Raw genomic sequence first — 15,307 nt, 5'->3', positions numbered from 1 at the left:
TGGGAAACAGAGACTGAGTGAGAGAAAGAGACTGACAGACAGACTTGAAAACGCCACAAGGATTAAAGCGAAAAATCAACTGACAATGAAACTGACAGCGTGAGTAAGAGAAGAGAGACAGAGAGACGAGATTCCACCCTGTAAACGTAATTTGCCTGATGAGAAGGAGAGTCTAATTTCATTCATGTGCATTTTCATCCACAGTATGCAGGAGTTGAGCAAATCCAATTGAGAAAAGGACTGTGACTCTCTGTAAAATCGACTGTTTGGCTGGTGGGACGGAGATCAAACGAGCCACACTGAAAGGAAACTTTCATGGCCACGTGTGTGTGTGGTGTGTGTAATGTGTGTGTGTGTGGGTGGGTGCATGGGTGTGTGTTCTTGATCAAGTTCTCTGGCCCGCTATGTGTGGGCATGTTATTGCCAGCGAGGATCCAATATTGAGGGTGAGGTATCACTGGAGGTGTGTGGCAGCTGGGGGGCCAGTTAAGATTGAGGGGATTTGATGTATGTTTGTGTGACTGTGTATGTGTGTGTGTGTGTGACTGTGTGTGTTTTGTACGTAGTAGACTTTCTCCCACACATTTTAAAAAGATCACAGTAAGCCTTTGGATTGGGGTATAGTAAGCACAGCTCACCGACTAAATCCCCCAACCACCCCATGTAATGGGAGGATGAGCACTGAGCACATGTGCCTGTGAGTTTTAACTTGTAGACTCCTGTAGTGGAACCAGGCCTGGTAGTGGAACCAGGCCTGGTAGTGGAACCAGGCCTACTGAAGAATAATCAATAACTTGATGATTTGATGATGCCACACTGGAACACACATATATACATACACACAGACACACTCTCTCTGTCTCTCTGTCTCTCTCTCTCTGTCTCTCTCTGGCTCTGTCTCTCTGTCTCTCTCTCTCGCGCTCTCTCTCTCTCTCTCACGCTCTCTCTGTCTCTGTCTCTCTGTCTCTCTCTCTCTGTCTCTCTCTGTCTCTGTCTCTCTGCCTCTCTCTCTCTGTCTCTCTCTGTCTCTGTCTCTCTGCCTCTCTCTCTCACGCTCTCTCTCTCTCTCACGCACTCTCTCTCTCTCTCTCTCTCTCTCTGTCTCTGTCTCTCTGTTTCTCTCTCTCTGTCTCTCTCTGGCTCTCTGGTTCTCTCTCTCTCTCTCTCTCTGTCTCTCTGTTTCTCTCTCTCTGTCTCTCTCTGTCTCTCTGGTTCTCTCTCTCTCTGCCTCTCTCTGGCTCTCTGTCTCTGTCTCTGTCTATCTGGCTTTGTCTATCTGTCGCTCTGTCTCTCTCTCTGTCTCTCTGTCTCTCTCTCTCAAACACGTCCTGGAACACACACATCTAAAGCCTAGGTACACAGGTGGGTGAGAGAAGAGAAGAGGACTGGATAGCTGCCCAGGTTCTTCTACTCCTGTATATCTCTGTGTACATGTGAAAAGGTGCTGCTTCTTGGTCTCAAAAAAAATAGAGAAAACTGAAGTAACAGCCCTAGTGGTTAATCGTTGAGCCAGACTGACATTTCCTAGAGAACATTGAGTCTGTCGCTCTGCCAGACCGCACTGGCACCAATAACATTGTTTATGGCACTATTTGTGATGGCACTATTTGTGATGGGTCTATTTGTGATGGGTCTATTTGTGATGCCACTATTTGTGATGGCACTATTTGTGATGGGTCTATTTGTGATGCCACTATTTTGTGATGGGTCTATTTGTGATGCCACTATTTGTGATGCCACTATTTTGTGATGGGTCTATTTGTGATGCCACTATTTGTGATGCCACTATTTTGTGATGGGTCTATTTGTGATGCCACTATTTGTGATGGGTCTATTTGTGATGCCACTATTTGTGATGCCACTATTTTGTGATGGGTCTATTTGTGATGCCACTATTTGTGATGCCACTATTTTGTGATGGGTCTATTTGTGATGCCACTATTTGTGATGCCACTATTTGTGATGGGTCTATTTCTGATGCCACTATTTGTGATGGGTCTATTTGTGATGCCACTATTTATGATGGGTCTATTTCTGATGCCACTATTTGTGATGAGTTTATTTGTGATGGGTCTATTTGTGATGGGTCTATTTCTGATGCCACTATTTGTGATGGGTTTATTTGTGATGCCACTATTTGTGATGGGTCTATTTGTGATGCCACTATTTGTGATGGCACTATTTGTGATGCCACTATTTGTGATGGGTCTATTTGTGATGGGTCTATTTCTGATGCCACTATTTGTGATGGGTTTATTTGTGATGCCACTATTTGTGATGGGTCTATTTGTGATGGGTCTATTTGTGATGCCACTATTTGTGATGGGTCTATTTGTGATGCCACTATTTGTGATGCCACTATTTTGTGATGGGTCTATTTGTGATGCCACTATTTGTGATGGCACTATTTTGTGATGGCACTATTTTGTGATGGGTCTATTTGTGATGCCACTATTTGTGATGCCACTATTTTGTGATGGGTTTATTTGTGATGCCATAATTTTGTGATGCCACTATTTTGTGATGGGTCTATTTGTGATGGCACTATTTTGTAATGGGTCTATTTGTGATGCCACTATTTGTGATGGCACTATTTTGTGATGGGTCTATTTGTGATGCCACTATTTTGTGATGGGTCTATTTGTGATGGAACTATTTGGTCAATAGGAGTGCACTAGAAAGGGAATATGGTGCCATTTCTGCCTAGACCCAATGGAGGAAGGAATATGACCTAGTTTTTAAGCCAGTTTGTTACAGTGAGGGGGGAAAAGTATTTGATCCCCTGCTGATTTTGTATGTTTGCCCACTGACAAAGAAATGATCAGTCTATAATTTTAATGGTAGGTTTATTTGAACAGTGAGAAACAGAATAACAACAACAAAATCCAGAAAAACGCATGTCAAAAATGTTTTAATTGATTTGCATTTTAATGAGGGAAATACAGTGCCTTGCGAAAGTATTCGGCCCCCTTGAACTTTGCGACCTTTTGCCACATTTCAGGCTTCAAACATAAAGATTTAAACTGTATTTTTTTGTGAAGAATCAACAACAAGTGGGACACAATCATGAAGTGGAACGACATTTATTGGATATTTCAAACTTTTTTAACAAATCAAAAACTGAAAAATTGGGCGTGCAATCTTGTCCCTGACATCCTTGGAGAGCTCTTTGGTCTTGGCCATGGTGGAGAGTTTGGAATCTGATTGATTGATTGCTTCTGTGGACAGGTGTCTTTTATACAGGTAACAAACTGAGATTAGGAGCTCTCCCATTAAGAGTGTGCTCCTAATCTCAGCTCGTTACCTGTATAAAAGACACCTGGGAGCCAGAAATCTTTCTGATTGAGAGGGGGTCAAATACTTATTTCCCTCATTAAAATCAAATCAATTTAAAACATTTTTGACATGCATTTTTCTGGATTTTTGTTGTTGTTATTCTGTCTCTCACTGTTCAAATAAACCTACCATTAAAATTATAGACCGATCATTTCTTTGTCAGTGGGCAAACATACAGAATCAGCAGGGGATCAAATACTTTTTCCCCCTCACTGTACTACACTAAACAACAAAAAATTATGCAATATTTAAAGTGTTGGTCCCATGTTTCATGAGCTGAAATAAATGATCCCAGAAATGTTCCATACACACCAAAAACGTTTTTCTCTAAAATTGTGTCGCAGGAAAAACTTAATGATGGTGTTGGAGACGTGTGCGTCATTCCCTCAATCGTGGGTAAACAGGGACTAGACACGCACCCCTTTGGGGCCCTCTTGTTGAGGGTCAGCGTGGCGGATGTGTTGTTGCCTACATTCACCACCTGGGGGTGTCCCTTTAGCTCAATGCGAATGTTGTCTGTAATCCATGACTTCTGGTTGGGATATGTACGTACGGTCACTGCGGGGACGATGTCGTCGATGCACTTATTTGTTTTTATAGTAAAGGTGATCTAGAGTTTTGTATGTGTCTCTGTGTGTAGAGTGAAGGGGATCTAGAGGGTTTTTTTTACCCTAATTGGGCATGTGACATGCTGGTAGAAGACAGACAGGTAAGACAGATTTTAATTTTTCCGGCCACTAGGAGTGCCAGCTCGTTGAGTGCGGTCTTAGTGGCAGCATCGGTTTGTGGTGGTAAATAAACAGCTATGAAAATATAGATAAAAACTATCTTGGTAAATAGTGTGGTCTACAGGTTATCATGACCTCAAGATTTTCTTAATATTGGAAATCGCGCACCAGTTTTAGTTAAAAAGATAAGTTAAAATGGGGGGGGTAGAGGGTGGGGGGGTCTGAGGGGTAGAGGGTGGTGGGGGTCTGAAGTAGTATTGGATGATCAAAGGAGGAGTGAATTGTGCCACTGACAGAGAAGAATGCTATGGATGGTGTGACTTGCATTTAGATGTCCTTTGAGAGAGGAGGACTAGAGGTAGCCCTGGAAGTAGGCCCTGTTTTGATCCCATTAAAAACCCTAATCAGCTCACTCCTACACGGGGAGAGAGAGTGGGATAAGGGGCTGGGAGTAGGATTTTGGGGATAGTGGGAAGCAGGTTTGTCCCCCTCCCCTTCCCGTCATCTTCTCACATTTGAACTGAATCGATGATGTGGTTTATTATCTTGTTGTGGTTAAATAAGTCAGAAGGAAGGCAGTCTTTGGGGAGAAAAGTAAAACTCTCTCAACCACGTGACTTGAATATTATATGAACATTAGTATTTCACTGTATTTCACTTCACAAAAATATATAATCTTCTCCCATAATAGTAGTACTATTTTTCTAAAGCGCATGAGGCAAACAAACAAACAAAACCAACAAGAATAGTCATGCCTCCATAATCCATCTGTTAAAACTACCGTCTGGGATTCAAACAACAACATGATCATCCTTTCATTGTATTTATTGATTGAGAGTGTGTTAGGCATGGGTGATATCCACTTTCTTACCGACCTTGTGCCAAACCGGGATATCAAGTAATACCGTCCCTGAATACAAGGGGCGCTATTGTAATCCGAATGTTAGCAATGCTAACAAGTACATGTACAATCCCATAGAGAACTAAACGTTTACCAGCACACTGTGAACGTTTTAAAGTCTCTGATCTAAACTATTTGCAGGACAGAAATCCCAGCTCGTAAAATTATACAAGTAACTCAATAAAACTGACAGTTTGCTGCACGTACAAAACAAATTTTATACAAAAAGGCTCTTGATCCAAGAGGGGATTCTCTGGTGTTACCAAGCTAAACTTGATTTTGGAAGAAGCTACCCACTTAGCTTGATAGCTAACTATCTACTAAATTAGCAAACCAAATGCACAACTTCAGAGGATTTAAACAGTTAACTTAATAGTTATAAGAGATGTAGCTGGAAAACATTTAGTTGTGCATTTGAAATTGTAACTAAATCACCTAGACTTGGCTGCACAACAGTGACTCACAAGGCTCCGGTCTCTTGTCATTGTGTGCTTGTAAACAAACACCATGTGACTGGGGACTACCGGTAAGCTTCATAAGGAAAAATTGTGACAGGTGAAGTGAAGAACGCACTCTTCTTTATCTCCAAATGTATTTCACAAGTTGACTACAGGTATTTACTTAAATAGTAGCTACAAATATTCACATCTATATAAAAAGAAATGAAATCAATCAATCAAATCAATCAAATGTTATTTGTCACATACACATGGTTAGCAGATGTTAATGCGAGTGTAGCGAAATGCTTGTGATTCTAGTTCCGACCGTGCAGTAATATCTAACAAGGAATCTAACAATTTCACAACAACTACCTTATACACACAAGTGTAAAAGTGTAAAAGTGTAAAAGAATATGTACATAAAAATATATGGATGAGCGATGGCCGAACGGCATAGGCAAGATGCAGTAGATGGTATCGAGTACAGTATATACATATGAGATGAGTAGTGTAGGGTATGTAAACATTATATAAAGTGGCATTGTTTAAAGTGTCTAGTGATACATTTATTACGTCCAATTTTGAATTATTAAAGTGGCTGGAGATTATTAAAGATTATTAAAGTGGCTAGAGATTATTAAAGTGTCTAGAGTCAGTATGTTGGCAGCAGCCACTCAATGTTAGTGATGGCTGTTTAACAGTCTGATGGCCTTGAGATATAAGCTGTTTTTCAGGCTCTCGGTCCCAGCTCTGATGCACCTGTACTGACCTCGCTTTCTGGATGATAGCGGGGTGAACAGGCAGTAGCTCGGTTGGGTGTTGTCCTTGATGATCTTTTTGGCCTTCCTCTGACATCGGGTGGTGTCCTGGAGGGCAGGTAGTTGGGAAAGTAGGCTGTGATTCAATGATAAATTAACAGGCACCGCATCGATTATATGCAACGCAGGACAAGCTAGATAAACTAGTAATATCATCAACCATGTGTAGTTAACTAGTGATTATGTTAAGATTGATTGTTTTTTATAAGATAAGTTTAATGCTAGCTAGCACCTTACCTTGGCTCCTTGCTGCACTCGCATAGGAGGTAGTCAGCCTGCCACGCAGTCTCCTTGTGGAGTGCAATGTAATCGGCCATAATTGGTGTCCAATAATGCCGATTACTGATTGTTATGAAAACTTGAAATCGGCCCTAATTAATTGGCGATTCCGATGAATCGGTCGTCCTCTATTCGAGACCCAGGGTCTCGAGCTTAATGTCGAGTTTGGAGGGTACTATGGTGTTAAATGCTGAGCTGTAGTCAATGAACAGCATTCTTACATAGGTATTCCTCGTCAAGATGGGTTAGGGCAGTGTGATTGAGATTGTGTCGTCTGTGGACCTATTGGAGCGGTAACGGTGTCAGGTAGGGTGGAGTTGATATGGTCCTTGACTAGTCTCTCAAAGCACGTCATGATGACGGAAGTGAGTGCTACGGAGCGATATTCGTTTAGCTCAGTTACCTTAGCTTTCTGGGGAACAGGAACAATGGTGGCCCTCTTGAAGCATGTGGGAACAGCAGACTGGGATAGGGATTGATTGAATATGTCCGTAAACACACAAGAAAGCTGGTCTGCGCATGCTCTGAGGAGGTGGCTGGCGATGCCGTCTGGGCCTTGCGAGGGTTAACACGTTTAAATGCTTTACTCACGTTGGCTGCAGTGAAGGAGAGCCTGCAGGTTTTGGTAGCGGGCCGTGTCAGTGGCACTGTATTGTCCTCAAAGCGAGCAAAGAAGTTGTTTAGTCTGTCTGGGAGCAAGACATCCTGGTCCGCGACAGGGCTGGTTTTCTTTTTGTAGTCCGTGATTGACTGTAGACCCTGCAACATACCTCTCGTGTCTGAGCCGTTGAATTGCGACTCTACTTTGTCGGTATTGAAAAATCATCCCGTGGTGATATCAATATCAAACCAAACATCAGGGTTGTATTCATTAGTGCACACCATAATAAAAATGTTTAGCAACGAAATACAAAAAATTACCTTTCTCATTGGGCAAGTTCAGCTGGTCCCTCCCTGTTTGAGTCCATTTTCTGCTGTTTGGTGCCTAGTGAATACAAACCAGTTGTTTACAATTTTGTCTTTTGGCTTTAACAGGAGCATGGAGAGTGTTGGCTGTGTAAGGGGATACCCATGTGAAAGACTGCCTCCCCTCGGGGCGGGCAGGGTAGAACTAGAGATACCTGAGAGAAGAGGGGAGGGAAACGGGGGGGTTAAAGGGAGAGGAGGACTAGGAGGACGAGGGGAGAGGAGTAGTAGGGAGAAAGAGGGAGAGGAGAGGATGAGAAAGGGGAGGAGAGGATGGGGAGAAGAGAAGCAGAGGAGAGGAGAGGAGAGGAGAGGAAAAGAGAGGGGAGGGGAGATGGGTTGTGAGGAGACTGAAAGAAGAGAGGTTAGGAGGGGAGGGAGATGTAGAGGGAGAGGAGAGGATGAGAGAGGGGAGGAGAGATGGGTTGTGAGGAGAAGAGAAGACTGAAAGGAGAGAGAGTAGGAGGGGAGGGAGAGGAGAGGATGAGAGAGGGGAGGAGAGATGGGTTGTGAGGAGAAGAGAAGACTGAAAGGAGAGAGGGTAGGAGGGGAGGGAGAGGTAGAGGGAGAGGAGAGAAGAAGAGGGAAAGGGAGGAGAGCAAGGAGTGGAGGTGAAGGGAAGGGAGGAGAGGATGGGAAGGGAGGACAGGAAGGGAAGGGAAGGGAGGAGAGGACAGGAAGGGAAGGGAGGAGAGGATGGGAAGGGAGGAGAGGAGAGGAAGGGAAGGGAGGACAGGATGGGAAGGGAGGAGAGGAAGGGAAGGGAGGAGAGGATGGGAAGGGAGGAGAGGATGGGAAGGGAAGGGAGGAGAGGATGGGAAGGGAGGAGAGGAAGGGAAGGGAAGGGAAGGGAGGAGAGGATGGGAAGGGAGGAGAGGAAGGGAAGGGAAGGGAAGGGAAGGGAGGAGAGGATGGGAAGGGAAGGGAGGAGAGGAAGGGAAGGGAGGAGAGGATGGGAAGGGAGGGAAGGGAGGATGGGAAGGGAAGGGAAGGGAATGGAAGGGAAGGGAAGGGAAGGGAAGGGAAGGGAAGGGAAGGGAAGGGAGGATGGGAAGGGAGGAGAGGATGGGAACGGAAGGGAGGAGAGGATGGGAAGGGAGGAGAGGAGCAAAATAGAACAGTGAAGTGTCATGGTGGGCAATGCTTTTCCAGCTGTGGGTCCTAGAGGGGATAGCTGCTGGATCACATGACGAGCTCTGCTGTTTCTGGACTGTGGGCTTGTGCACCGAAACTGCGACCCACTTCACTAGATCACCAAAACAAAAACCTAACCCTAACCTGTACTCTTACCATAACCATAATCCTAAAACCTAACCCTAACCGTAGCTCCTAACCCTACAATTAACCCTAGCTCATAACCCTAAACTTAATTCTAACCTAACACAAATTTTTAAACCTAAACCAGAAAAATCATTTGACCTTGTGGGCACCAACAAATTGTCCCCGGTTGGTCAAAAAATAATGGTTTACTATTCTACACACACACACACACACACACACACACACACACACACACACACACACACACACACACACACACAGAGAGAGAGAGGCACACACACACACACCTGCACAAACTTTTAAAAATGTAATAACTAAAATTTAATTACAAAATTTACTAAAATCATTTAAACATATATTGATCATCTTGCAGGAGCTTTCCCTGGATCCCTAGAATGACATTGCTCTGTCGTGGGTGATATTATTTACATGTTGTGATATTAGCACTGTGCTCTGTCGTGGGTGATATTATTTATATGTTGTGATTTAAACACTGCTCTGTCGTGGGTGATATTATTTATATGTTGTGATATTAACACTGTGCTCTGTCGTGCGTGATATTATTTATATGTTGTGATATTAACACTGCTCTGTCGTGGGTGATATTATATATATGTTGTGATATTAACACTGCTCTGTCGTGGGTGATATTATTTATATGTTGTTGTATTAACACTGTGCTCCGTCGTGGGTGATATTATATATATGTTGTTGTATTAACACTGTGCTCTGTCGTGGGTGATATTATATATATGTTGTGATATTTACACTGTGCTCTGTCGTGGGTGGTATTATATATATATACTGTGATATTAACCCTATGGTTTCCCTATGTTTTAGATGCATCCACTGGGACTGTGTAACAACAATGATGAGGACGACCACTACGAGTATGGCTGGGTGGGTGTGGTAAAGCTGGAGAAGCCTGAACTGGACCCCAGCTGTCTCACTGTCCTGGGAAAGGTGAGCAACACATCTATTGTACATACGCACATGATGCTGTGTGTCTGGGTAAGTGCTGGGTAATAAACCTGGCCCCTATGTCAAGTACCTCAGACTAGGAGTGCTGACATCAGGTCCCCCCTGTCTTGTTACATACCAGTCGACAGAGAGAGAGAGCTCCAGAAAACAACCTGTCAGGTAGATTCAGCCAGGGTGAAGACAACTTGATTCTCTTCTTAATTAAAACACAGTATTATTTATCTCTGATCCCTGGTTGTCAAGGGAGCTATTCGTTCACGCTAGGATGGGTTTGTTTTGTTTTTCACCTCCTTCCTTCCAAGAATTAGAAGAGAGGAATTTAATCCTTCACTTGTCTCTCCCCCTCTCCCTTCCACCCCTCTGTCTCTTTACCCCTCCCCCAGACCCCCCTCTGGAGTCCAGAGTGATATTTTATCATGGCTTTAATTAAGTGTCCATCCTAATGGAACATACCACTTTTCCCCGAGGGACAGGGGGAGACTATGGTCTCATTTATCCTGGACACACCTGGCCTGTCCTTGCCAGTGACAGGAAGAGGGCAGCCGTTGAAGGAGAGACGTATAGACATACTTATGGATTGGGCACTTTCTCTGGAGGCCGTGGTTAGAGGTTGGTTAGCGCTCGGCGCTAGCTTGTGAGTAAGGCAGAAAAGAACAGAACACGCAACACATCAGGGCTGGAAGCTGAACTCATGGTAATGCTAAAACAGAAGCACTCAATCACTCGAAGCATCTTGTACTTTACATCAGGAATAGAACGTAGTGTTGCACATTAGGTTCCTTCCTCCTCTCTGAAAGTGACCACTGTATCAGTTGTTGTCGTCAACGTGGTAGTCAAGTGTTTGATTAGGTCAAGTGTTTGATTAGGTCAAGTGTTTGATTAGGTCAAGTGTTTGATTAGGTCAAGTGTTTGATATACTGTACTGTACAGCAGTGAGACCTCGACTAGAGTGCTGCTGAGCTGATACTTGGGGGCATCACAGGGATCTGAATGATCTTTTCTCTATGGAGGCAGGCGGCCATGTTGGATTTGGGGGATATTGTTTTAGTTTGGTGCAAGAGCAGAGCCCATCCAGCAGAGCTGTGCCCCCCCCATCAGAGGGATATGTAGTGAAAGTGTCCCAAGTGACAGCATCCATCCCCTCATTAGAGTGGACAGGAAAGCGAGGAGTTGAAAGGAGGGAAACGAGGAGGAGAAAGGGACAAGACGAGAAGGAGAAAAGGAGGGAAACGAGGAGTTGAAAGGAGGGAAATGAGGGGTTGAAAGGAGGGAAACGAGGAGGAGAAAAGGAGGGAAACGAGGGGAAAAGGAGGGAAACGAGGAGAAAGGAGCGAAATTAGGATCAAAGGAGGGAAACGAGAAGGTACCGCGGCTGCATGGTTGGATTTTAGATAGAGTAGACACTGCTGGGCTATAATTAGTGTGGAGAGGAGATGGGGAAGCCTCTCCATTGTTGGATGGCAGACCAGACCCAGGAAGAGCCCAGGCACAGCTGGGGGCCCGTAGTGTTCCCAGAGCCAGACTTAGCCATTACTGTACTGTATTACAGCCGGACTTTCATCCAGACACAGCCCAGAGAGCCCCTGCCAGCCAAGCCACAGACTGTAATCCCTGCTAGGCTCAGACACCGCTGAGATACCCCACTCGCAACACCACATCCAAAGCTACCCTGCCTTGCCCAATCTAGCCTCCCCCTGTATATCCCCATACTCAGACTGCCCCCTATCTGAACTCCCAGGCCCAACTCTCCCCCACCCTCTCTCTCAATTCAATTCAATTCAAGGGCTTTATTGGCATGGGAAACATGTGTTAACATTGCCAAAGCAAGTGAGGTAGATAATATATAAAGTGAAATAAACAATAAAAATTAACAGTGAACATCACACATACAGAAGTTGCAAAACAATAAAGACATTACAAATCAGTCATATTATATATATATATATACAGTGTTTTAACAATGTACAAATGGTAAAGGACACAAGATAAAAGATAAAAGATAAAATAAATAGGCATAGATATGGGTTGTATTTACAATGGTGTGTGTTCTTCACTGGTTGCCCTTTTCTCGTGGCAACGGGACACACATCTTGCTGCTGTGATGGCACACTGTGGAATTTCACCCAGTAGATATGGGAGTTTTTCAAAATTGGATTTGTTTTCGAATTCTTTGTGGATCTGTGTAATCTGAGGGAAATATGTCTCTCTAATATGGTCATACATTGGGCAGGAGGTTAGGAAGTGCAGTTCAGTTTCCACCTCATTTTGTGGGCAGTGAGCACATAGCCTGTCTTCTCTTGAGAGCCATGTCTGCCTACGGCGGCCTGTACATTAATTTTGGGTCAGTCACAGTGCTCAGGTATTCTGCCGCTGTGTACTCTCTGTGTAGGGCCAAATAGCATTCTAGTTTGCTCTGTTTTTTTGTTAATTCTTTCCAATGTGTCAAGTAATTATCTTTTAGTTTTCTCATGATTTGGTTGGGTCTAATTGTGCTGCTGTCCTGGGGCTCTGTAGGGTGTGTTTGTGTTTGTGAACAGAGCTCCAGGACCAGCTTGCTTAGGGGACTCTTCTCCAGGTTCATCTCTCTGTAGGTGATGGCTTTGTTATGGAAGGTTTGGGAATCGCTTCCTTTTAGGTGGTTATAGAATTTAACGGCTCTTTTCTGGATTTTGATAATTAGTGGGTATCGGCCTAATTCTGCTCTGCATGCATTATTTGGTGTTCTACGTTGTATACGGAGGATATTTTTGCAGAATTCTGAGTGCAGAGTCTCAATTTGGTGTTTGTCTCATTTTGTGAAGTCTTGGTTGGTGAGCGGACCCCAGACCTCACAACCATAAAGGGCAATGGGCTCAATGACTGATTCAAGTATTTTTATCCAGATCCTAATTGGTATGTTGAAATTTATGTTCCTTTTGATGGCATAGAATGCCCTTCTTGCCTTGTCTCTCAGATCGTTCACAGCTTTGTGGAAGTTACCTGTGGCGCTGATGTTTAGGCCAAGGTATGTATAGTTTTTTGTGTGCTCTAGGGCAACAGTGTCTAGATGGAATTTGTATTTGTGGTCCTGGTGACTGGACCTTTTTTGGAACACCATTATTTTGGTCTTACTGAGATTTACTGTCAGGGCCCAGGTCTGACAGAATCCGTGCATAAGATCTAGGTGCTGCTGAAGCACCAGATCATCAGCAAACAGCAGACATTTGACTACGGATTCTAGTAGGGTAAGGCCGGGTGCTGCAGACTTTTCTAGTGCCCGCGCCAATTCATTGATCTATATGTTGAAGAGGGTGGGGCTTAAGCTGCATCCCTGTCTCACCCCACGACCCTGTGTGAAGAAATGTGTGTGTTTTTTGCCAATTTTAACCACACACTTGTTGTTTGTGTACATGGATTTTATAATGTCGTATGTTTTACCCCCAACACCACTTTCCATCAGTTTGTATAGCAGACCCTCATGCCAAATTGAGTCGAAGGCTTTTTTGAAATCAACAAAGCATGAGAAGACTTTGCCTTTGTTTTGGTTTGTTTGTTTGTCAATTAGGGTGTGCAGGGTGAATACATGGTCTGTTGTATGGTAATTTGGTAAAAAGCCAATTTGACATTTGCTCAGTACATTGTTTTCATTGAGGAAATGTACGAGTCTGCTGTTAATGATAATGCAGAGGAGGTTACTATTGACGCATATTCCACGGTAGTTATTGGGGTCAAATTTGTCTCCACTTTTGTGGATTGGGGTGATCAGTCCTTGGTTCCAAATATTGGGGAAGATGCCAGAGCTAAGGATGATGTTAAAGAGTATATAGTATAGCCTCTCTATCTCTATCTCACAGTCAGGCCTTCTCTCTATACTGGGCCTCTCTCTCTCTCTCTCTCTCCCTCTCACAGTCAGGCCTTCTCTATGCACTGGGCCTCTCTCTCTCTCTCTCTCTCTCTCTCACAGTCAGGCCTTCTCTCTATACTGGGCCTCTCTCTCTCTCTCTCCCTCTCACAGTCAGGCCTTCTCTATGCACTGGGCCTCTCTCTCTCTCTCTCTCTCTCTCTCCCTCACAGTCAGGCCTTCTCTCTACACTGGGTCTCTCTCCTCTCTCTCACAGTTAGGCCTTCTCTCTACACTGGGACTCTCTCTCTCTCACAGTCAGGCCTTCTCTCTACACTGGGTCTCTCTCCTCTCTCTCACAGTCAGGCCTTCTCTCTACACTGGGCCTCTCTCTCTCTCTCTCTCTCTCTCTCTCACAGTCAGGCCTTCTCTCTACACTGGGCCTCTCTCCTCTCTCTCACAGTCAGGCCTTCTCTCTACACTGGGCCTCTCTCTCTCTCTCTCTCTCTCTCTCTCTCACAGTCAGGCCTTCTCTCTACACTGGGCCTCTCTCCTCTCTCTCACAGTCAGGCCTTCTCTCTACACTGGGCCTCTCTCTCTCTCTCTCTCTCTCTCTCAGTCAGGCCTTCTCTCTACACTGGGCCTCTCTCCTCTCCGTTCCTCCTCTGTGGGCCCTCGCTGCCCTGGTTGTCCTACACCAAATCACTGTTTCAGTGCCCCGGGATCCCACTGAGCGTGTTGCCATGGTTACAGGGAAGCTCATGGTGGGATGAGTCTCAAAGTGAGCTGTCCCTGGGTGGAATGACCCGCTGCTGAATGGAGAGACAAAATGACCTGGTTGGGCCCCTATTTAAAGAGCGCATAAAGGAGCCCTAAGGACTTGAGACAAAAGAGAGGGAGCGAGAGAATCAGAGAGGGAGCGAGAGAATCAGAGAGGGAGCGAGAGAATCAGAGAGGGAGCGAGAGAATCAGAGAGGGAGCGAGAGAAGAAGAGAGGGAGCGAGAGAAGAAGAGAGGGAGCGAGAGAAGAAGAGAGGGAGCGAGAGAAGAAGAGAGGGAGCGAGAGAAGAAGAGAGGGAGCGAGAGAAGAAGAGGGAGCGAGAGAAGAAGAGAGGGAGCGAGAGAAGAAGAGGGAGCGAGAGAAGAAGAGGGAGCGAGAGAAGAAGAGAGAGAGCGAGAGAATCAGAGAGGGATAGTAAAAGAGAAGAGGGGAGAGAAAAGAGAGAGGAAGGGAATGAAAGGCAGGTAAAGAAAGAGCAGAGCAGCGCTTAGAGAAGGATTGGGGAGGAGGAGTTTACATTGATTCATTTGAGATCAATTCTTTGATGTTATTGACATTGTTTAGTTGTTAACAGTTTATCCGAAAGTTGATTTTTTTAAATTGTTGTTTGTGATTCGAGTTATTTATTATTTAAATCTAGTTCTTTTGGAGTTTGGAACTTGTTTTTATTTTTTATTAGCCAGAAGATGCTACAGCTCGAAAGTGCTACAACAGATCAAAAGAGATAACATGGACACATTTGTATTTTTTTTGTATAAATCTTGGAAGATATTTAATCAGACATGGCTGCCACACCAAAGCCTGTGTTTTCTCTTCTCTCTCTCTGGGTCTCCACCTAGCTACGCCTGTGTGCGTTTGTTGCTCTCTGTGAGAGTCCCTTCCATGCTGGGTTGCTCTGTGTGTGACGGCCCTGGTGTCATTGAGCCTGAGCTGCTCAGGGGCCCGGCCCAACACACCTGAGCCTGATTTGGAGCCA

The 15,307-nt window shown here is 44.6% G+C and overlaps 1 protein-coding gene across 1 annotated transcript in view; it reads left to right on the top strand.

Moving 5' to 3' along the window:
• LOC110536392 (E3 ubiquitin-protein ligase znrf3) overlaps nucleotides 1-15,307 on the top strand; it is a 214,017-nt gene that overhangs the window by 96,625 nt on the left and 102,085 nt on the right. Inside the window, exon 2 of the mRNA XM_036936352.2 lies at nucleotides 9,590-9,712. Within this exon, the coding sequence (XP_036792247.2) occupies nucleotides 9,590-9,712 (123 nt within the window). The remainder of the gene's footprint in view (nucleotides 1-9,589; nucleotides 9,713-15,307) is intronic.

The sequence above is a fragment of the Oncorhynchus mykiss genome, chromosome 11 (assembly GCF_057628025.1).
Source record: "Oncorhynchus mykiss isolate SJ-2025 chromosome 11, ASM5762802v1, whole genome shotgun sequence".
In the NCBI taxonomy this organism is placed as follows: Eukaryota; Metazoa; Chordata; class Actinopteri; order Salmoniformes; family Salmonidae; genus Oncorhynchus; species Oncorhynchus mykiss.
Note: the sequence above shows the minus strand (reverse complement) of the source record. Positions and strands in the feature narration are given on the sequence as shown.